The following is a 23,872-nucleotide window of genomic DNA, read 5'->3' on the forward strand; positions in this document are numbered from 1 at the left end:
ACGATAAGTCGTCGGTCCCGACTACCTAAAATTAGTCACTCATTACCCACGCACAAGCCTATGTGGGCATCACCCTCAGTATTGTTATTATTATTATCTCTTTTATCTCCATTTTCATGGGTCATAATAAGGTGTCATTGGCTTATTAGCTAAATGACACTTTTCTATCTTGGTATATTGAGAAAACGTCTTAATAGCGATGTTGTGCTAAGTATTACTGCTTTCCGCATTAAATTTTGTACCCATGCAGGTAGTCTCAAACTGTGCAACCTTTCCGGCAGTTCCCTTGGTTATCACCTGTACTGACACTATCAAAGGTACTATCATCACTCTCTCTTGCTTCCACATATCCTCTATCTCCTCTGCCACAGGCAAATATTTAAGCAGTTTCTCATTACTGTATTGCTTTGAATTGTGCGTGTTTGGTATGCCTATGTCTATTAAATATGTGATTCGATTCAGTTTATCTATTATATGATGTCTATAATCTTATTATTATTATTATTATTATGTGTTTGATGCCGAGGGTCTCATACCAATAAATAAAGTCAAACATGACAATATCTTAACGCCATGAAATTATTATTCAGAGTGCATTCTATTTGGAAATTAGATAAAACTGAAAAATAAATCGAATGTAATTTACCTTGATAATGGAGCCCAAGCCCTTCTGTTCACCACAATAGTACAGGTTTCGGTTTCCGATGACTTTGCCCTTGATCATTGTCAGCTGGCCTTCAGACAGTTCGGGAAAGCGGATGAATAGTAAGAGAGACACGGCATACTTAAGAAAAGAATCGCCCAGAGTTTCCAATCGCTCCAGATTGAAAATATCGTGTGCTGAAGCAGTAGTCAGAACCTGAAATTGACAATTTTATTTAAAACTAACTGGTAACCCGTGCTCCGCAAGGGTCTAATGAAAAACTTGACAAACTGGAAACGTGACGTACTGAAATCTTGAAGAATTTTAAATGGGCCTATGACCATCCTTGTTAAGTTGAGAATCTATTTGCAAAATGTCAAGTTAATCAGTCCAGTAGATGATGGATCATTCGTGAATTCCCTATCCCGTACGTGTGTAAGCCAATTTTTTCCTATATTATGCAGAGTGATTATAAAAGGGCTTTACAACTTTGAAAGCACAAAAACATTAATTGGAATTACTTACAGAATTGAGAAAGGTGTCATTTTGTTACAAAACACTTGAAGTTCAAGGTGTGGGTGTTATTTTGGTTCGATGTGACAGCCAGCAATTGGTGATGCGACATACATCCCACCGATAATCGATTTCTTGCCACACTCGTACCAGTATATCAGGCATACCTTGTGCAACCGCAGCGATCTGAATGTGATCCGATTTCGGAGGTCATTTAGATTGTCTGGTAGAGGCGGAACATAAACCTTATCCTTAATGAAACCCCACATGAAGAAATGCATCGGTGTTAAATCCAATGAGCGAGGTGGCCATGCAATTGTCCCTGCACGGCCAATCCAGTGAAGTCTACAAATTCCTGCACTTCCCGGTGGAAATGAGCGTATGCACCGTCATGCTGAAAGTAGAAGGGAACTTGTTCATCTTGTTCAGCATGACGGTGCGCCACCTCATTTCCACGGGAAGTTTGGGATTTTCTAGACATTCGCTTTCAACTTCGCTGGATTGGCCGTGCAGGGCCAATTGCATGGCCACCTCGCTCACCGGATTTAACACCGATGCATTTCTCCCTGTGGAGTTTCATGTAAGGTTTATGTTCCGCCTCTACCAGACAATCTAAATGACCTCCGAAATCGGATCACATTCGGATCGTTGCAGTTGCACAAGTTACGCATGATATGCTGGTACGAGTGTGGCAAGAAATCGATCATCGGTGGGATGTATGTGGCTACTCTTCATTTGTAGAGCTTTAATCAAATAAAATTGAACATGACTTTCTACTAGTAACGGATCAACAACATTTGATATTCATGAATGAATCAATGACAACGAAAACATATGGTTTATCATATCATTCTACCCGGCTAGATTTTCGTGTTATCTTAGGGGCAAGATGACGGAGCGACACAGTGGACTCTTGTCCATCAGGGCGACGAATGTGAGCATACTCTGGGTTTGCCTCAATCAATTCAACTTCTTCTACTGATGAATCTTGCTTTGAATTTCGGTTCATTTTCTTCAGCCAAACTGGTCCTGGGCTCATTAGCCAAGATGGTAGTGACTGTCCATTTGTTGAGGATCTCATGTGTAGGAACATTCGTTCATGAGGGGTGCAATTTGTTGTAGTACACAAAAGAGATCGAATAGAGTGAAGTGCATCAGGCAACAATTCCATTATATCGCTCTACTTGACCATTCCCTCTCGGATTGTAAGGCGTTGATCTACTAGTTGCTATCCCTTTTGAGCCAAGAAGTTCTTCAACTCAGTTGACATGAAGGATGTTCCTCTGTCTGTGTGAATATAGCTTGGAAGGCCAAACATTGATATTAATGAGACCAGGCAATTTATGACTGTTCTCGCAGTCATGTCTGGACAAGGAAATACAAAAGGGAATCTTGAGTACTCATCAACCATCACCAGTAGGTATTTATTTCTTGTTTTTGATTGTACGGGTCCTTTGAAGTCCATATTAATTCGTTCAAAAGGTTTTGTTGCCTTTATGAGATTTCCTTTTGTCTTCATATACTGTGGTTTTATTTCATACCCAAGGAACTTCAATGATTTTTTTGAAAATTTACATTTTTCTTCATTTATAGTCAAGCCATACAATTCAATTACTTGTTGAAATTTCTTAAGATTTCTGTCATGTTCTTCTTGATCTGAACCGCAAATGACAACATCATCCAAATAGGCAAAGCAGTCGTTCAAATTCTCTCTTTCTATAAGTCCGTTTATTGTACGTTGGAAGGCAGCTACTCCATTGGTTACTCCGAATGGTATTCGTTTGAACTGATAAAGTTTTCGGCCTACTTCAAAGGCAGTGTAATGTCGTTCATTCTCAAGAATCGGTATTTGATGGTAAGCTGACTTGAAATCTACAGTACTAAAAATGTTGTACTTGGCAATTGTGTTTACAAGATCTTCGATCAATGGGAGAGGGTATGCGTCTAAATTTGTGAATTTATTAATAGTCTGTGAATAGTCTATGACCATTCGTTTCCTCTGTCCATTGGTTACAATGAAAGGCTGGGCACGCCAACTGGACTGGCTTTCCTCAATTATTCCTTCTGTAAGGAGGCGATTGACCTCATTCTTCATGAATTCATAGTCATCTTGTGGGTGTCTTCTGGATCGGGTAGTTATTGGGTGGCAATCGGAAGTCAAGTCATTGAAAAGGGAACATGGTTTTATCATGGCCTCCACCAGGAGGCAATCTTTCAAGGGTGGTGTGGTTGTAGAATTATTATCTATTACAAGAGGCTGTTTATTACCATTGAATGCTAAACTTATTGTAGAGTGATTCATCAAAAAATCGTGACCAAGTATCACATTGCAACAGCATTCTTTTAATACCAAGAGTTTAATATTGTTGTATTCATTTCCTTTGTACACAATATTGCTATAAACACATGCTTTTGTAGCGGTGTTATGTTGAACAGATGCAAATCTTATAAAACAAGAATCTGATGCAGTTTTAAATTTATTTGTTTTTGCAAATTTTTCATCAATAAAACTGGCAACACTTCCGGTATCAATAAGAGCTGGTGTATTTATTCCATTCACCGAAACAATAATTGTAGCTTTAGAAAGATTACTGATAACTTTTAGATTAAAGATAACTTTTAGAAAGATTATATACCAGCTGCAGTAATAGTTGACGTAGTTAGTTTTTCTTTGAGCGTTTTACTTTTACACACAAGGGAAAAGTGTCCAATTCGGGAACATTTATGACAAGTCTTTCCTATTGCAGGACATTCTTGAGAATTTGAGTGTTTTTTATATCCGCAACGTTGGCATTGAACGGATTTCTCTACAATTGCCTGTCGATTTTGGGTTACAGCATTAACATCTGAGAAAGATTCACTCAAGCTTATGTTTTTATTTTCTTCAACAGAGTTTGTATAACAAGTACTTTTAAAGGAGTCGGCATATGTTTTTGCGGATTCAAGAACACGTGCTTGGGAAACGGTTTCTTGTAGACTCAAATCTCCTTGTAGAAAAAGTTTCTCTTTAATTTCAATAGAACATAACCCTGAAACAAGAGCATCTCTAATATGCTCGTTTTTGTTTTCTTCGGCTGACACTCTAGTGAAGTTACATGATAAGCTTAATCTTTTTAGTTCAGAATAGTAGTGAAGTGCATCAGGCAACACTTCCTCCCATCGATTTGAATCAAGTCCTCGTGATCTTAGAGCTAGTGTTATTGCTTTCCATATAATTCCATTAACCCCCTTACCTTTTTATTTGAAAAAGGCTACTGGTCGAGAATTTTGTGTTAATGTTGCACCAATTGCAAAATCTGATGCATCTGTCTCAATTATGAATGGTACATTTTCATCAACAAAGAGCAGTACCGCGGAAGCAATTTCATTTTTCAACAATTCCAATGTTTCCACTCTCTCTCTGCCGTAGGCGAATCTGGGTCGATAGATAATTCCTTTGGCTTGAGAAACTTGTCAATATGTGATTCCATCTTATCTTCTTCGTAGTTACGGTTTTCAATCGTTTTTATCTTTTTCTTTGTCGGCATTTTATTTGATTAAATTGAAATAAGTAAACTCTTCATTTGTAGAGCTTTAATCAAATAAAATTGAACATGACTTTCTACTAGTAACGGATCAACAACATTTGATATTTATGAATGAATCAATGACAACGAAAACATATCTCATATCAGTTTATCATATCAGTGGCATTAACAACGGCAGTCACATAAACCCAAAATAACATCCACACTTTAAACTTTGAGTGTTTTGTAACAAAATGAACCTTTCTTAATTCTGAAATTAATTTCAATAAATATTTATGTGCTTTCAAAGTTGTAAAGTCCTCTTATAATCACTCTGTATCATAGAAAACGAAGTTATTGGAACAGCTAGTTTGATTTGCTCTACTGGTTTTCAGGAAAACATTTTCTTACTCGATTGAAATTTTCATCGTGTAAAATCGAATTTTCATCGTCTATTTTTGTTGTATAAATTTGAAAATATGAAAACATTTTCTCCCAAAGAGCACTTCAAACGCCAGCTTTCCTTATAAATAACACCAATACTTTCTGATAAAACAATACTATCAGTTTGATGTAAATCTCACTTGATACTTTATTATTAACGTATTGTCATTATTCATTCAATCATCCTGCAAATCAAAAATCATATTGATAGCATTTATAGTTTTAGTTCAACATAATTATGATTATCAAATAATCATAATTCGATATGAAATTTCATGTAAATGTTCCTAGAATCTGTGACGTCAAGTAATTTCATTTATTCATTTACTAGCAGGTAACCCGTGCTTCGCAAGGGTCTATTTAAAAACTTGACAAACTAAAAACTTGACGTAATGGAATCTAGAAGAATTGAAAAAAGGCTTATAAGAATCCTCGGTTAATTAAGAATTTATATGCAGCATTTCAAGTAAATCAGTCCAGTAGTTCAGACGTGATGATGCTTCAAACATAATTTTTCTATCCTTTACACGTGTATACGTGTTTAAGCCAGTTCTTTCCTTTATTATAGTATAGAAGATGATAGATGGATGGATGATCATTGTTATTTTACTAAAAGATAGGATAAGTTGAGTAGTTTCCCTTTCAGAGGGAGTTTTGACAACCCACAAAACTCATTTTCGACCATATGATTTGGTGATTTTTTATTTTGTTATGAAATGGTATGTACCATTTATGAAATTTGAACATTAATTCTGAAAAATCTAGAAGGAAAATCGAAATTTGGGCTTCCAGGTGCACGAGATTGATATTTTTAGAATCTATGTGCAAAATTTGGAGATTTAAATCATTCCCGTTTTTCCGGTATGCAATCCACAAGTTGACATGTTTTGATGCGAACAAACGAACACACAAACAAACGAACAAACACAACCCTACTCTCTCTTATTATATAGATTTGTAATCATACAAGCATTAAGACCAATTCAAATATAACCTTCATTATATTTTTGAAATTAATTAAAACGAGTTACCTGAAGAAAATCAGCCAGTTCTACACCCGGAGCTTCGTGTTTGGAATTGAAAATCGAGAGATGAGGAGTGACTGTTTTGGAAGCGTATTCTAATGCTTTGATCTGAAAAATGATTCAGCAAGCTATAATTTATTTATACATTGATAGATACAATATCATTATGAATTATAAGGGGTATTCACTATTCAGAATGTTGGAGTTAGCTGGCTAAGTCGAGCTATTCGCTAACTCCTGCTATTTGCTAAGTCTGTGTTAACTCAATGCTATAGTGGTACGATAGAAAAAAAATAGCAGACGAGATAGCAGATAGCGCTATATCTACTATGAAAGGCGGTGGTAACGCAGACAATCGGCAACACTGAAGTCCTATCAATTGCACTGACTTATAAACGTGTAGCTCACTATAATGAGCCATATAGATGGGAAACACTTATCTTTGATTCCTCACCAACTTTTTGCTGGTAACGATGTTAGGCGAAGTTTATAAAATATAATTAAAAATATTTTATAATACTGATAAAACTAAGACTTCCTAAATCGTATAAACCACTTGTTTCCAGAAATTGTTTGTATTTCTTGGCCCTACGTTTTTCAACAATATTCCTCTTGAAATAAAGAGAACACAAAATCGACTAGTTTTTAAAACAAAAGTTCTTAGATGGCTTAGAGGTCTTATGCCTGACTATCTAGAGACCTTATTCAATGTGATTTCATAATTAAGGCTGTGCAAAGGCTAAAAATAAACTTTCTACTGGTGATATTTTTCATAGTTTTTCGATTTGTATATCATCAAACTATCAAAATGAAAAAGTTTTCTTAGGATTTGAGAGGCTTTTGTTCATTCCATGAATGCCAATAAAGCTATTATTATCATTATTAAGAGATAAATCCATAAGATTTAGTGGATAAATTCTTCATGGTATTAATGATTGAATAAAACAAAAATTACCTGAAAATAACAATTTTTGATAAAGTGATTCAATTTACCAAAAATAACTTGTTTTGGGTTATTTTTAGTCAGTTTTAGTAAATTGAATACATTTTTCAAAAATTGATATTTTCAAAACATTTTTGTTTTATTAAATCAACAATATCATGAAGAATTTATCCGCTGAATCTCATGGAATTATCTTTTACCGAATTTGAATTGTTCTGTCCCAAAAATTTGAACTTTTAGGCGCTCATATCTCAAAAAGTAATGATCGGAAAAATAATGATTTCCTGAGAAAACGTTTTTCATTTTGATAGCTTGATGATATACAAATCGAAAAACTATGAAAAATATCACCAGTAGAAAGTTCATTTTTAGCCTTTGCACAGCCTTAAAATACTCTGACAATGGTGGTTATGCATTGGGAAAATGAGCCGGATTTGGAAAGTGAGCATGTTGAGTGTGAATGTGTGAGTGATTGGTTGCTAATTTTTCCTTCTTTCTTCTTTTTCTATTTTTCTACTTCTCTATAAATTCATAAATTAACAAATATTCATTCCTGCTCGCCTACGTAGAGTATTGTACTCTCAGCAAGCAGTATTTTTCCATCAAAATTCACATATTAGTCCTGGTTTAGCATGTTCGAATCTTTGTTTAAAGTTATCGTTCAATAATTCGACTAAGTACTTTATAATATTATTAGCTTATTTCTGTAATCTTGACCTTCCGGCAGTCGTGCTGTTGTCAAAAGTACAACAGAATCAGTTTTTTTGCTGCACAAAACTATTGAATGGAGTGGTGTCAGTGAATGAGTCACCTATGCATTCCAAAACTTTCTCCCCATCACTCCACTGAGTTGCAGTATCAACCGAGCAATCGTTCAGTCTAGGTGCCATTTAGTCGCGACAGTGCATAAGATAGGGAAAGACTGTATACGGGGACTGCAAACGAACCAATAACACAGAATTGATGGCTTTGCTTGGTGTACCTTATTGGGCTACGAATTGGTAATCATCCAAATGTGTATAAGCGTAAAATAATCCAATGAGATGGGAATAGTAGTTATACAATTAATTAGTATGTTTTGACAGTAAACAGAGTACATAAAACTTGGAAAATTGTGTGTTGTAAAAATTACAACACGCGACTGCTCATGTGATTGAGTAGGACACGACCAACGTTAGTAGACAGAAGGTTGATCACTCGCAGTTGTAAGATTCGAAGTAGTGGGGAGAACGCCAGCGTGACGTCACGTGTAGTAAAAAAGTGATAGAGTAACCACACTGAGCATACAGTTCATTCACAGTATCTTCAAATACATCGTCGTTTAATCCCCTCAAGATTGACCTAGAACTTGAAAATTCTCCATACTTATAGCGAATGAATCACCGATTCTAATGATGTTAAATATTTCAAGTTCATTCAACTTGTATGAATAAAGTGAAGTTGAAAGTTTTTCAAGAATCTAAAAACGTGACACGAAAAAGTTAATAAGCTGGAAAAGCGTTGGTAGACAACGTTATACTATTATAATTTCAGATTAACCCATACAAAATCTTGATAGACCAATGCATTGCAATAAACCGATCCCGATAAATCCAATGAATTCCATTCATATAAATGCACTGAACACATGCTGGTATCGAGCACATGTTCTACGAGAATCAAAATTATCTCATCTCCGAAATTCAAAAGCTGATGTATAGCCAAACTACAAAATATAAATACATAATAATTATTTAACGAAAATCCTAAATAAATGCTGTAAATCACCCCGAAGACTTCTGCTACTGCAGACATTGACAACAGAGTTAACAGCTAGATGGAGATTCGATGAGAACTACTATCCAAAAACTAGTTGCCAGCCCGAGAATCGAACCCGGTACCTCCCAATTGCCAGTCAGGAATGCTTACCCTTACACCAAACTGACAATCTCTGGATAGCAGCGCTCATTTTATACGAAGCCATAGCGGCCAACCAGTTTACAGATGGAAATGAATAGAGAATGCATTTATTCTGATGCTAGTTAATACATAATTTATTTCAATTTATTTATTTATTTATATACAGCATTTATTTAGGATTTTCGTTGAATAATAATTATGTATTAATTAGCATTTGAATAAATGCATTCTCTATTTATTTCCATCTGTAAAATATAAATACAACCTAGAAAATAAAGAAACCTCAAGGTTTTAAAGGAAAGGTTAGGAGTTGGGGGTTTTTGATTTTATATGTCAAAATGGTTGTATTATTTGAATGTTTTGATAATTATTGTAAAGCAGAAACAGAAAGCTTGCATGTCAGAAAATGTTTGTGTTATATAATTTGACTATACGTCACCGTATGATTTTCAAGAATGCGATATTCTGCCTACTCTGTACTACAGCTTACGTCACGGCTGCAGCTCTTCCACTCCAATTGCATTTCATGTGTGATGAGTGATCAACCTTCTGTCTACTAACTTTGGGCACGATTACCGGAAGGTTAAGCTGTATGATATATTTTTTCTTACAATTTGTATAAAAATTGTGAATTGGATTGATTAAAATTTGAATTTGAATATGAAAATAAACCTCGTTTGATAAAGTTTCGACAAACCTCGAGCTGTTGGCGATCCTGAGCTAGCGACTGGATATTTTGTTCGACGATCGGTTTGGAGACAAAGTCGTCGTAGAAGACGATGTCGACCAGTTTGACTTGGTCGATGGCGCGCTCTATGTCGATGGGCTCCTGCTCGGTTCCCCACGGATAGTTGTTGGTGTCCAGGTCGAGTGCACTCCGCGGCTTGATCGTCACCGTCTTCGCAGTTGGCAGCACTGGCTGCTGCTTCTCCTCTTCATCGCGAAGACACAGCTGCTCCACGCTGATAGGACGCCAACTCCTGCCTGAAACCAACCAACCAACCAACCAGCTTCAGTCTACCGCAAACTCAGTCTACAATTCAACAGGCAAATGTATTTTCTGTATGATTGGTTGTGTATAGTGAGGTCTACGTTATAATGGCAGTAGAGAAGGATAGGAGAATAACGTTAAATAAATAAATATTTTTATTGCATAAAAAGCTCTACAATTACAGAGTTAGATGTAAGTTGAGACACGAAGCGAAAAAGTATCTAAAAAATCTCACGAATGTTTTAAATACCACCATATAAAGCTGTTGCATACACTATTATTTTATCTACGATTACTCAAGCAAAATATCACATTGAAGAATTGTTGTAAGGTTAGAAAATCAACCAAAAAACCTATATGATGAAAAGAGTGAAATAAAAATAAGTGAAAAGCGAATCAGAGAGAGTGAACAGCTTACTTTTCACTCATACCTTAGGCTGGCCACTAACGGTTGACGTTATTAACACTATTATTTTATCTACGATCACTCAAGAAAAGTATCACAATGAAGAATTGTTGTAAGGTTAGAAATCAACCAAAAAACCTATATGATGAAAAGAGTGAAATAAAAATAAGTGAAAAGCGAATCAGAGAGAGTGAACAGCTTACTTTTCACTCATACCTTAGGCTGGCCACTAACGGTTGACGTGCATGCACATACATTAAATCAGCGAGTGGCTTCTATCTAACATGAAATAAACAACCAATAACAATAAATAAACCACGGGAAAATTACAATTAATAATGATAGAAAATAATTCAACCTCAAAAAAAACAGCGAAATAAAAACATAGATTGGAAATACAAAAACCTAGCCTCAAAAAAATTTGATCGAAGCGTTTCGCTGTGAACACAGCTGTAATGACAAAACAATGTAAGTCGACTGTGTGTGTGCATGCTCGTTCAACCGTTAGTGAAAACTATATACATGTAAGGCTCAACTCACACTACCTCGACTCAAATCGTACGACTCCAGTCGAGGATACTGCAGTCTAACGACCTTACGACTTTCTTATTCATTGTCACTACTTCAGTTCCATGCTACTCCATTTCTAACCTCACATTATTAAAATATAAGATTCAATTTGTCACTTCTGCGCATGTAACAAATTTTATAATAATTATTATGACTAGTAGTTCTGTGAACAGTAAACCTCACGCAGTATTCTCATCCACAAGTACCTGATTGAAACTATAGACCTTTTGGAAATACAGCAATGGACTGGCTTCTCCACACATCTGTGTAATTAATCACTTGTCAGATTCTATAGTCTGATTTTTACTCTAATATTGGCGTATGAAGGAGGCTCCTTTTTCCTTTTATATTTTCCTTGAAATGCAAAATTTCCAAAAAAAAAACTTGTATATACGTAGACGCGCAATTAAAAAAGGAACATGTCTGTCAAATTTTATGAAAATCTATTACCGCGATTCGCCGTAAATACGCAACATATAAACATTAAGAGAAATGCCAAACCGTCGACTTGAATCTTATACCTCATTTCGCTCGATCAATGAATATATTGTCTTATCTAATTCTTATTATTGTCTTATCTAAAATGATAAAACATTACTTTCATCAAACAAACCCTCACTTTTATTAAAAATGCACTGTACTACGCAACTCAAGTCGAGGCTCCACCAACATGTCGAGTCGACGCTCGACTCAGTCTCACAGTCGTGAGGTCGCGGAGACTAGAATCGACTGATCTGAGTGTCAACATTTGGAAACACACGCTGCGTCGAGGAGAGACTAGAGTCGCAGTCTCTTCTCGACTTGAGTCGCGTAAGTGTGAGTTGGGCCTTAATACCTGGTGGCAGAGTGACGGTGCTCAGGTTGAGATCGGTGGCGATGGTGACGCGGAGCTCGTCGGCCAATAGGAGCGCAGTGATGCGATGCACACAGCTGGGCAGCAGGGTGGCCTTGAGCCAATAGGCGGCCGGCACCGCGCACCGCACGCACAGCTCCGGCACCAGCGATTCCTCAAACTCCTCCTCTTGCTTCTTCTTCCGCTTATACGTCGCCTGCACACTATGTCTTCAAAGCAAACCAAATCAAACATAACTATAGTGCGGTACACGTTATAATGGCAGTGTTTCATTAGCAATGCTTGCTTGTTTGTTTGTTTTTAAAGCTTCCCAGAGACTCTAATCAGAGTATAGGAATTCTCAAAAATTTATAATACATACAGTATTACAAAAAAAGAAGAAAAAAATACACAAAGGAACCCTCTCTACACACAAACTCTTCTGTGGTATAGAATACTCCAAGCATCAAAAAACTTTTTAATTCCTTCTCAAAAACATCGAAATCTTCACAATTTTTCAAGTGAGTAGGAAGCTTTCTAATAAATTTAAGGCCCATATATGTAGGTTTCTTCTCAAAAAGAGCTGTTCTGTGATACAGTGAAGCATAGTCTCCTCTTTTTCTGCAATGGTATTGCTATCCTTGTCTATCATTCAACAAAACGGATAGCGCTATCTCGTTCTCGCTTTGCTCTTTTATTATTATTATTAGTCAATCGTCAATTGACCGCTCATGGAGGAGGCATGCGGATTCATCAAAAATCAAGTCCATTATCTAACTAGTCATATTTTAATATTTTTTAACCTAACTTCCCAAACGTTGTTCATAATGAGCAATAAATTCGTCCCTTGGATATGGAGATATATCCAGTAACTCCCTCTTCAATTGAGCTCTAAACTCCCTACCTGTGATTTCCTTCAGACGTAGAGGTAATATATTTTATAATCTTATATCAGAGCTTTTTACACCTCGCTCATATAGAACCGTATGATGGGCATCGTCCCTTAAGTTTAGCCTATATCTTGTCTCATAATTATGGAATAATGCTTCCGTATTGAATGAGTTCTCATATTTTTTTATTGATCATATAGTTTCAAGGATGTATAGGCTAAGCAATGGTAGGACTTTAAATTGCTTAAAAAGTGGCCGACAACGATTTCTTATTGATTCTCCAGCTATTAATCTTATCGCCCATTTCTGAAATCTGAATATCTCGATAATATCACTCGAATTGCCCCAGAAAACAACCCAATCTCTGTTGCCAGATCGTCTTTTAACAATGTATAATTAATAATTAATTAACAAAATATTTCATCTTAATAATAAAAATTCATTATGAAATTATTGAAAAATATAATTTCTGCTTAATAAAATATAAATCTATTATATGAGAATGAACAGTTAATATTAAATCATAAATCGTTATCAGTTACCCTCCATAGAAGGCATTGATTGACAAGACAGAGGATCGGCAATGTTTTTCTCCTATCTTTCTCCACTGACATTATAACGTGGACCTTACTATAGTCTTAGGCTCAACTCACACTTACGTGACTCAAGTCGAGAAGAGACTGCGACTATAGTCTCTTCTCGACGAGGCATGTGTTTTCAAATGGTGACACTCAGACCAGTCGATTCTAGTCTCCGCGACGACACCATTTGAAAACACATGCTGCGTCGAGAAGAGACTAGAGTCGCAGTCTCTTCTCGACCTGAGTAGCGTAAGTGTGAGTTGAGCCTAAAAGCTTCAAAAATTAATCAGCACAAATAGGAAGTATAGAGGTGCGTACAGGCTGATGCGCCACGTGACGAACACGTGCATTTTACTTGTAATCAGCTGATGCTATGCTTATTAAAACCGTATCTTAGGCTAGTTTCACACTCATTCGGTTCGTTTCGTTTTCGGCAAATTCCGATAAGTGTGAAACGGTTAGGCTAGCTTCACACGCATTTGGTTTCATTCGGTTCGGTTCGTTACTGAAAACGAATGAGGCTTTCATACATGTCAGGTTTTAATTCGTACGGTTCTAATTAGGTATTTCCTTCTCAAACACAGCTGTGTTTGGATTTTCACAGTTTATGCTGGTATATTTAAATATAACAGTTGGTGTTAAATTGTAAGATGTTATTTCTTGAACAACAAAACTTTAAATTTAATTAAAGATGTGAATTATTTGAATAGTTTCTTTTTGATTATGTTAATTTTGGATGTTCAGAGAGATTATTTTTTAAATTGAAAATTTGTTCTTTTCGTTTTCGGCAAATTCCGATAAGTGTGAAACAATGATTCGGTTTGAATTCGGAACCGAATAGCAACCGCATAGCAACGAACGCCCCCTCGACACGAATAAGTTTCATCATATTCGAATTCGAACTAGGGAAACAGGAAAAAAAACAAAGTCTTTTACACACGCTTGCCTTTTATGTTTTTATTTCAACCTGATATCGTGATTATCTGTTTCAAAATTTTCCAAGTCAAAGGTCCGGTTGCACAACAGCCGGTTAAATTTTAACCGTGATTAATTTCACGAAAACCAATCAGAGAAGGCGTTTTTGATAAGACGGCTTCTCTGATTGGTTCTCTTGAAATTAATCACGGTTAAAATTTAACCGGCTCTTGTGCAACCGGCACAAAATCATATGGTCAATTCATTTCTGTTAGTTCACAGGAACATTTTTTTGCTCAATGAATAGTTTGCTAAAAAATATGAAAGATAAAAATTAAAACTCATGGAGAGTTTTTTTCCACGAATATTACATGATTTCATCAATGGAGAGAAGAAATGAAGGTTATATACCATGTGTCAAAACAAGGAACACATTTTCAATTCCATTTTCATTTCAACATCAAAAATTAACTATAAAGAAAATAAAAATCTCAGTACCCTTTTTTAAAATATTTTATCACATGTTTCGGTCATTTATTTTTATTTTCTTTATATTACAAGTAGCCCTATACAGGAAGGAGATAAATCAAAAATTAACATAGCCTAATCAAAAAGAAACTATTCAAATAATAATTCACTAGTTTTAATTATCTTTAAAATTGTGTTGTTCAAGAAATAACATGTGTTATATTTAAATATACAGCTGTATATTTAAATATCACAGCTGTTATATTTAAATATAACCAGCATGAACTGTGAAAATCCAAACACAGCTGTGTTTGAGAAGGAAATACCTAATTAGAACCGTACGAATTAAAACCTGACATGTATGAAAGCCTCATTCGTTTTCGGTAACGAACCGAACCGAATGAAACCGAATGCGTGTGAAGCTAGCCTTACTGTTCTGTACAAATATAAATATAATCAGCTGATAAGAAGCGATTGGGGGAGTCCGGCCTCACAACGTGTCAAATTATTATACAGAGTGAGTCATATATATATATATAAGTTAGGCGAGCTACACTCTCCTTATCTGTTTACGTCTTCACTATCACCTGATAAGAGTTTGTTTTTGTTTTTCAAAATAAACGAGTGAGGACATTCTAATGTCAACTCTCGAGATAGAAACTTCGTTCTTTTTTATCAAAAAACCACTTTATTTCTCACTTATTTAACTGGTGCCGAAACCCGGGAAAGTTGTGTACGTTTTTTTTCTTACACAGTGGATTACGCGACAGTGAATTATACCATAAAATTAGTGATTCACAATTGTGATAGTCAAAAAAATGAATACACAAGGAGGTGTTAACGCAAATATTGCTTCTACATCAAAAACCTCCGACGTTGAGCTTTCAATGAAAATGGAACAAGTGAAAACAGCACGTGCTCAATATCTTATGAGTATGATAGACTCGGTTAAACTGTTCAATGGAGAAATAAAAGAACTAGAACTGTTTCTAGAACGGATGAATGCGGTCTATGCTCAGATCGTCGCGAATAGTATTAGTATAGCACCTGAAGCTTTAGGCCTTGCATAAAATTTTCTCAGGTTTATTTAAAACTTTTTGTAGTTAAAATGTTTTGTTAGTATGTTTTAAGTATTCGCTATATATTTTAAGGGTGGGGACTCTCCCCCCCGTGGGGCGGTAACCCCCCCCGTAAGCCATAACCGGAAAATAAAAAAAATAACGGAATCGTATTTTACATATTATTTGAAGAAAAAAACTTCCTTACGACTTTTCCTGAAAATGCTTTCCCTTGGAGTTACAGCGGTTTGAAAATTTGAATTTTCACCCCTCAAATCCACGGTTTTCTCTTAATAAATCGAAAAGTACACGTCAGAAAATGAAGTTTAATGGCTTAAAAGAAAGCTAATTGAAACTGGAAAAAAATCAGCTTTTTTTTTGCGGCTATTGGAAAATAGTTGCAGTTCATGCAGTTCATCAAAGATGGCGCTGTCACTGACAACTCTCATTTTTCACTCTTTACCCCCAATTTTCTCAGAAATGGAAATTTGTACACAAAAAATTGTAAGGACCTTTTTTTTAATACTCACACAAATTTTGATGTACTTGCTAAGTACACTTTTTGATCCAGACAATTTTATGTAATTCGAAACGTGCATGTTTTCAACGAATGTTACAGTTTTCCAGAGAAAATAAGAGTGGGGAATGTATTCAGTATACAACAAAATTACACATATGTTTGCCGCCATTTCCACGAGTTTTCCGAAACTTTTTTTCCCCGTGTAGGACCCGCGTATCTTATAACATGGCCATTTTTAGCCCTAAATTAAATTTTAATTGCTCCAATTTTGTCCATAAATTTTAAGCTGAGAAGTCTTGTATTGAAAAACAAAAATACTAACGACAAGTAATTTTTTATAAATAAATTTTCAACATAAAAATTTTGTTTTTACTTCTCTTTCGTTATAAAAAAACAAGTATTTTATCTTCGGCGCCCTGCTATGATGCCGATCATAGAACGTGTTCGCTAGAGAGGAGTCTGGATTTCTATTGTTGTTGGATACTTGCGCAGTAGGGTACAAAAAAATTCAAACGCGGTAATTTACTCAAGGTTTTGTACCATGGTTCGTTAATACCGTGTTTTGGTTATGTAATTATAATAAAAATAGTTGTGTTTCAAGTCGTTCTCTGTTGTGTATGAAATTGTATGTGCTTGCATTAAAAATTATTCTTTTAATAAAAAACAACTAAATATTTCGAAGAATTCTACATTTTTATTATTAGAGCCTTAATAAGGTAAGATTTTCAGCAATTTGTACTTGCTTTTTCAAATTATACACATTTATGTACATTACTGTCCACGTGTTCCTAAAAAATTTTCATTGTACTACAAAAACAATATTTTTCATAAATAAATAAAAATTTGTACATAATTTACGAAATATATTAACTAACTATTGATTTACAAATTTAATTATAAATAAAAAAAATAAATAAAAAAATATTCAAGGAGGCTCGAACCCACTTGGTTTTCATGTGTATTCTGCTACATGACTTAACTGCCTAAGCCATACTACAATACATAAAATTAAACAGTATATTAACAGTATATTGGGTGTACAAGCTTTTCTTGTGCTTAGAAAATTTAAAATTTGTTTTATAAATGATAATTTTATGCATGTTATAAATTTTACTTGTAAATTGTAATTTTATTTTCTGCAAACTCATTTTTTCTTCAGGAAATATGGATGATTCAGGAGGTGAAGGACAAGGCAGAGAAGTATCATGCCTAATATGCCAATATTTTGAATGTAACGAAGATATTCAGAGCCCTGTAGTAAAAATTGGAAGAAGCAGCTTGCGAATTTTAAAGAAAAATCATTACAAAGAGAAGATAATTTTTACAAAGAATTTGATACGACCACTGCAGGTGTTTACGCTCATGATAAGTGCAGAAGAAAGTATACCCACGAATTTTACACAAATTCCTACATAAAACAGAAAAATGAATGCAGTCCTAATCCTCCTCCTGCTAAGAAGAAAACCAGGACTTCTATGAGTGAGGCTAAATTAATATTTGATTGGGAAAATGCGTGTTTCATTTGTGGCGAGTCAATAACAACAAAGAGGAAAATTGCCACTAAGCATCTCAAGCCATTTCGTATTGTTCAAGATGATGAAATTGTAACAGAATACTTGACAAAATTGAAAAAGTTGGTAGTCAATATTTTTCTGACATTTACGAAAGATTAAGTAAAGTTGAAAAAGTAACTGAACTAAATGGAAAATATCATAGAGACTGCTTGTCAAATCTGTCATCTCAATGTTCACGTAAAAAAAAAGATGTTCATGACCGAAGCTCAGTTGATGCTGCAATGAATATTATATTTGATTTCATGGACAATAATCCGGACTCTCAATTTACTTTTACGGAGCTAGAAGAGCTTATCGAAGAAAATTATAATATTCCCGATAGAAGAACAATGGCTGCAAAGCTGAAAAAAAAGTATGGGAGTGAAATAGAAATTATCAGCATTCTAGGTCGCAAAAGCACAATACAATTTATAAAAAAAGAGATCAATTTTGAACGATCACTGGTATGAAGAACAAAAAAAAAAAACTGAAAAAGAAAAAAATGAGGAAATACTAAAAGCTGCAAAAAACATACTTAGAGACCTTATAGACGATAAAAATAGAGTATATAAAAATGGCCCTACACATTATCAACCAGTAGAATCAGCTTTTGCCAATATAAATGAAGATATTCCCATTGAATTAATTAATTTCCTGGAAGATATTATTTATGACAGTAAAAAGCCTAAGAAGAGCATTAAAGACCAATATTTTACAAAAGTAACTGCTATAGCTCATTCGATTGTAGCTGCTTGTCGACCTAGATCATTTTATTCTCCCTTACACTTGGCTGTAGGAATTACTCTGCATCGAACAATAGGTTCCAAGAAAATGATTAACTTATTCCATTCTTTAGGCCATTCTTGCTCTTACAACGAAGTTAGGCGCTACGAAACTTCTGTAAGTATGCAAGCACAACTTAATATTGATGATGGTGCTTTTTTACAGTTCGTATATAACAACGCGGACTTAATGTCGACACTTTAGATGGAAAGTCTACTTTCCATAACCTAGGAGGTATTTTAATTATAACACCCAAATCAAAAGTTCGTCCTCGAGAAGCCATCGAACGCTTGCGGAAAATACCAACGGCCGAAGAAGTTGCTAAAAAAGTTGAAATTCCCTTAGAAACTAGATCTGTTATATTAAGGACGGTTACAAACATTTAAAATTAAAAATTCTTAATAAAGAATTGACATTGAAATTTTCTGAAAATACCAACATTAGAAATTTTGGATGTTTCTAAGTATAACAACAATATGAATTTTGAAGGTTGGAATGGTTTTATGGAAAATCTAACAAGTGAGTACGAATATGAAATTTCACTTGTCGATTATTTGCCATTTATTTACTCACCTCCATCCGATGTTCATACACTTTTTACAAGTATGCGTAAATCTTATGAAATAGCGAAAGCTAACGGTATGCAAACCTGCATTATCACTTTTGACCAGCCTCTGTACTACAAAGCTAGGGCCATTTTAGAAGCTTTGCCACTTGAGTTCCAAGGCGTAAAAGTTATAATAAGATTGGGTGGCTTTCACACAATTTTATCTTTTTTGGGTGTCTTCGATCACAATATGGCTGGTAGCGGGTTAAAAGAAGCGATGATAACATGTTACGCAGAGAATTCAGTTGAGCTTATGTTGAAAGGCAAAGCTTACGCTAGAGCAGTACGTGCACACTATTTAATACAGTTGGCTCTTGCAGACATTATTTTCCATGAAATCGAGCGGAGAATACTGACTTTGCAGATCTTAACGACGATTATAGAATGACCGATTTTGACACTGAAGAAAACCAATTGCTACACGAATGTGGAGAAAATAACGAAACAAGATTGGATATTGACTTCATTACAAATCACGAGATTTTTAAAAATTTACAAAAATTATGAAAGAGAAATTCACTCAGCTCGAAAGTCGCGGAAAAACAGCAAAACTATGGATCACGTATTATCACATGGTAAATATTTTATTCGATTTTATTAGCGCTGAGAAACAAGGAAATTGGGATCTTCATTTGAAGACATTGGAACTCATGATTCCATTTTTCCATTCCGCTGGACATTTCCCTTATGCAAAATCTGCACAATTATATCTTCAAGATATGACTGAACTTCCAAACAATATGAATCCACGTGAGTATAATAATTTATTGCTAACGGGTACTGGACCTACAGAGCTCGACCGACCGTCGGTGCGTATGTACCATCCTGACCGTACGCATCGATGAATCAGTTTTACACATTCAGAGCTCGACCGACCGTCAGTGCGTATGCACCATCCTGACCATACATCAGTTTTTCCGACTCACAAAATGGACGCCTTTACAGATTGTTTAATTGCAGCTTATTATCTTCGTAAACGAAAGATTAAAAGACGTAGATATCAAGTTCACCCGATGGTCGCCCAAAGAGCTATTATTAAAGAGTTATTATTATTATTATTATTTTTAAGAGTAGTTAATATTTATTTGTATGAAAAGTTGCAATATATCTAATATAATTTAAGAAAGATATATGAGATATTTTTTATAATTATTAGAAACGTTTAGGAGATATGCACCGGTAAAAAGTTATCAATCTTGATAACCTATTCTACTTTTCAATTTGCTAATCTCAATGGTCACCTATGGCCCAACTCACACATACGCGACTCAGGTCGAGAAGAGACTCGACTCTAGTCGAGAGCATGTGTTTCCAAATGGTGACACTCAGACAAGTCGATTCTAGTCTCTGCGACACCACTCATTTGAAAACACATGCTCTCGACTAGAGTCGAGTCTCTTCTCGACCTGAGTCGCGTAAGCGTGAGTTACGCGTAAATGTTTTTTTCTTGACCTGAGTCGCGTAAGCGTGAGTTACGCGTAAATGTTTTTTTCGCTGCACAGAAAGCAGCTGTTTTCCAGTTCCTACGTAGATCTGAAAGACCTTGTTTGCAGACGACGTCAGAAAAGGGTTTCTTTTCCGGTCTAGGCCAGAAAGTTGTCTCTTTCCAGCCGCTCATGGAAGTAGTTAATAAGTCATCCGCTAGATCGGGCGAGTGTCCACTTTCATCAACAGCTGAAGTCGCCATGATTTCAGTTCCAGTTTCGAATCAAACTAATTCGCTTCGCAACCAGTCTTATTCAATTATTTATTGTTGATTATTGCATTCCGAATTTTCAAAAATGCTTGAAGTTGACTGTGGTATTCCAAGTGAAATTTTAAAAGAATCTGAAATCCTGACTGCAAATCTTCTACCACTAAAATCAAGAGATAGGTACGATAGCTTAACGAGTATTCTTTATTTTGTATTCTTTATTTATTTTGTCAGCAATACCTGTAGTGTGGCGAAAAATATCGTTCGCACCACGGGCAAAAATGTTTTTCCAGCTCTCAATCTTTTCTAGTCCTCGGCCTACGGCCTCGGACTTGAAAACCGATTTCGAGCTGGAAAAATCTCATTTTCTGCTCTAGGTGCAAAATATACTATTTCATTTGAAGGCTACTCAGGGAAGCGACTGGAACCGTGGTCGTGATGTTTGTTATCTTATCGCTCAGATAAGTTGAGAGACGTGCGTCTGTTTCTCCCGTTGGACGGGTGACCACTTGAGGAGCCGACTCCGCTAAATATCACTTATGAGCACCCCGTCTTTCTGAACACACCTTCTATAGCTATAGGTCCATCAATATCATCATAGTCATTCTTTCTACTACCTTATACCATAGAGAAACGATAGCATAAGTAGATATCCCATGGTATAGGGCGTTTATGTCGCAACTTTTACTGTTATCCCAAGCCGATAGTTCACGTAGTTCTTTCCCTTGCAGCTGTGTGACACTGTTATTCTCTCAAATTGTACCGTTCATACACTTTCACCCCAACAAAACAGTAAAAATTGACAATAGTCGACAGTAATCGGCTTGAGATAACAGTAAAAGTTGCGACATAAATTCCCTATACCATGGGATATCTACTTACGCTATTGTTTCTCTATGCTTATACTTTATGCAGAATTAACCTCTATTTAAATTAGGAAAATAAATGTATTCCCTGCTCTTGTATTCTACTCATTATTCTTGTCAAATAGCTGTTTTCATTCACCTGTCTGGGCAGAAAACCTCTGTACCAAGGTATTACTACAGAGTTCTTATAAATTTCCTCGGTGACAACAATGTCTTTCTGTCTTTCTTCAACCGGTGGTGAGATGATTTCGGGGAATTCCTGATTATCGCGAATCACACTCCAATTGATGACGGATCTTCCATTTTCTAGATTAGACAAGGATAGTAATATATATTATTATTGCGATGTTCAAGTAAAAGATATTATACAAGAAAGAGATTAACATATAAGACTAGCAGGTAACCCGTGCTCTGCAAGGGTCTAATAATTAAAAACTTGACGTATTTTGAAGAATTTTAGAATAGGCTTATAACCAACCTCGGTAATTAAGAATCTATATGCAAAATTTCAAGTTAATTAGTCCAGTATTCCAAACGTGATGATTCGTCATTCGTCGTCAGATATTATACAAGAAAGAGATTAACATATAAGACTAGCTGGTAACCCGTGCTCTGCAAGGATCTAATAATTAAAAACTTGACGTTTTTGAAGAATTTTAGAATAGGCTTATAACCAACCTCGGTAAATTAAGAATCTATATGCAAAATTTCAATTTAATTAGTCCAGTATTCCAAACGTGATGATTCGTCATTCGTCGTCAGATATTATACAAGAAAGAGATTAACATATAAGATAGCTGGTAACCCGTGCTCTGCAAGGATCTATAATTAAAAACTTGACGTTTTTGAAGAATTTTAGAATAGGCTTATAACCAACCTCGGTAAATTAAGAATCTATATGCAAAATTTCAAGTTAATTAGTCCAGTATTCCAACGTGATGATTCGTCATTCGTCGTCAGATATTATACAAGAAAGATTAACATATAAGACTAGCTGGTAACCCGTGCTCTGCAAGGATCTAATAATTAACTTGAAATTTTGCATATAGATTCTTAATTTACCGAGGTTGGTATAAGCTATTCTAAAATTCTTCAAAATACGTCAAGTTTTTAATTTTTTTTTTTTTTTTTTTTGTTTACTTACGTGATTCTAAAATTTTGCCATATTTATTTTTATTTATAATAATAAAATAATATTTGATATATAATATTGAACTGATGCTCACGCCCAGCGGACAGGATTTTCCTTGCTGGGTGTTGCCTTAATGAATAGATTTTGATTTAAATATATTTAATTTATAATTTTTGTTTTGATTGTAAGCTATGTTTTATTTTTATTTCTATGAATTTCTTGAATAATTTATTGTAAATTGTATTGATGGCAAATAAAAAGAATTGAATTGAAAAAAAAAAAAATTAAAAACTTGACGTATTTTGAAGAATTTTAGAATAGGCTTATAACCAACCTCGGTAAATTAAGAATCTATATGCAAAATTTCAAGTTAATTAGTCCAGTATTCCAAACGTGATGATTCGTCATTCGTCGTCAGATATTATACAAGAAAGAGATTAACATATAAGACTAGCTGGTAACCCGTGCTCTGCAAGGGTCTAATAATTAAAAACTTGATGTATTTTGAAGAATTTTAGAATAGGCTTATAACCAAACTCGGTAAATTAAGAATCTATATGCAAAATTTCAAGTTAATTAGTCCAGTATTTCAAACGTGATGATTCGTCATTCGTCGTCAGATATTATACAAGAAAGAAATTAATATAAGACTAGCAGATAACCCGTGCTCTGCAAGGGTCTAGTAATTAAAAACCTGACGTATTTTGAAGAATTTAAAAATGAGCTTATAATCAACCTCGGTAAATAAAGAATCTATATGCAAAATTTCAAGTTAATAAGTCCAGTATTTCAAACGTGATGATTCGTCATTCATAAATTTCATATCCCGTATGTGTGTAAGCCAATTCTTTCCTTCATTATATTATAGATTCTACTAGAAAAGAGACATTGAAGAACAATATTATGTTTGGAAAAAATGCATTTCAAACCAAAAATGTTATACCATTTTCCAAGACATTTGTTAAAAAGAACGATTGGAGCCTATTGATGAACAATCGAAAGACTATAAGATAGAAGGCAAGATTAATAAGTTC

The 23,872-nt window shown here is 35.0% G+C and overlaps 1 protein-coding gene across 1 annotated transcript in view; it reads right to left on the bottom strand.

Moving 5' to 3' along the window:
- Positions 1-23,872, bottom strand: part of LOC120355180 (endoribonuclease Dicer-like) — a 36,939-nt gene that overhangs the window by 1,380 nt on the left and 11,687 nt on the right. The window contains exons 6-11 of the mRNA XM_039443507.1: positions 21,846-22,012; positions 19,114-19,133; positions 11,776-12,002; positions 9,671-9,957; positions 6,138-6,239; positions 647-859 (exon numbers count right to left, since the gene is read on the bottom strand). Coding sequence (XP_039299441.1) covers positions 647-859; positions 6,138-6,239; positions 9,671-9,957; positions 11,776-12,002; positions 19,114-19,133; positions 21,846-22,012 — 1,016 coding nt within the window. The remainder of the gene's footprint in view (positions 1-646; positions 860-6,137; positions 6,240-9,670; positions 9,958-11,775; positions 12,003-19,113; positions 19,134-21,845; positions 22,013-23,872) is intronic.

Source organism: Nilaparvata lugens, chromosome Y (assembly GCF_014356525.2).
Source record: "Nilaparvata lugens isolate BPH chromosome Y, ASM1435652v1, whole genome shotgun sequence".
In the NCBI taxonomy this organism is placed as follows: domain Eukaryota; kingdom Metazoa; phylum Arthropoda; class Insecta; order Hemiptera; family Delphacidae; genus Nilaparvata; species Nilaparvata lugens.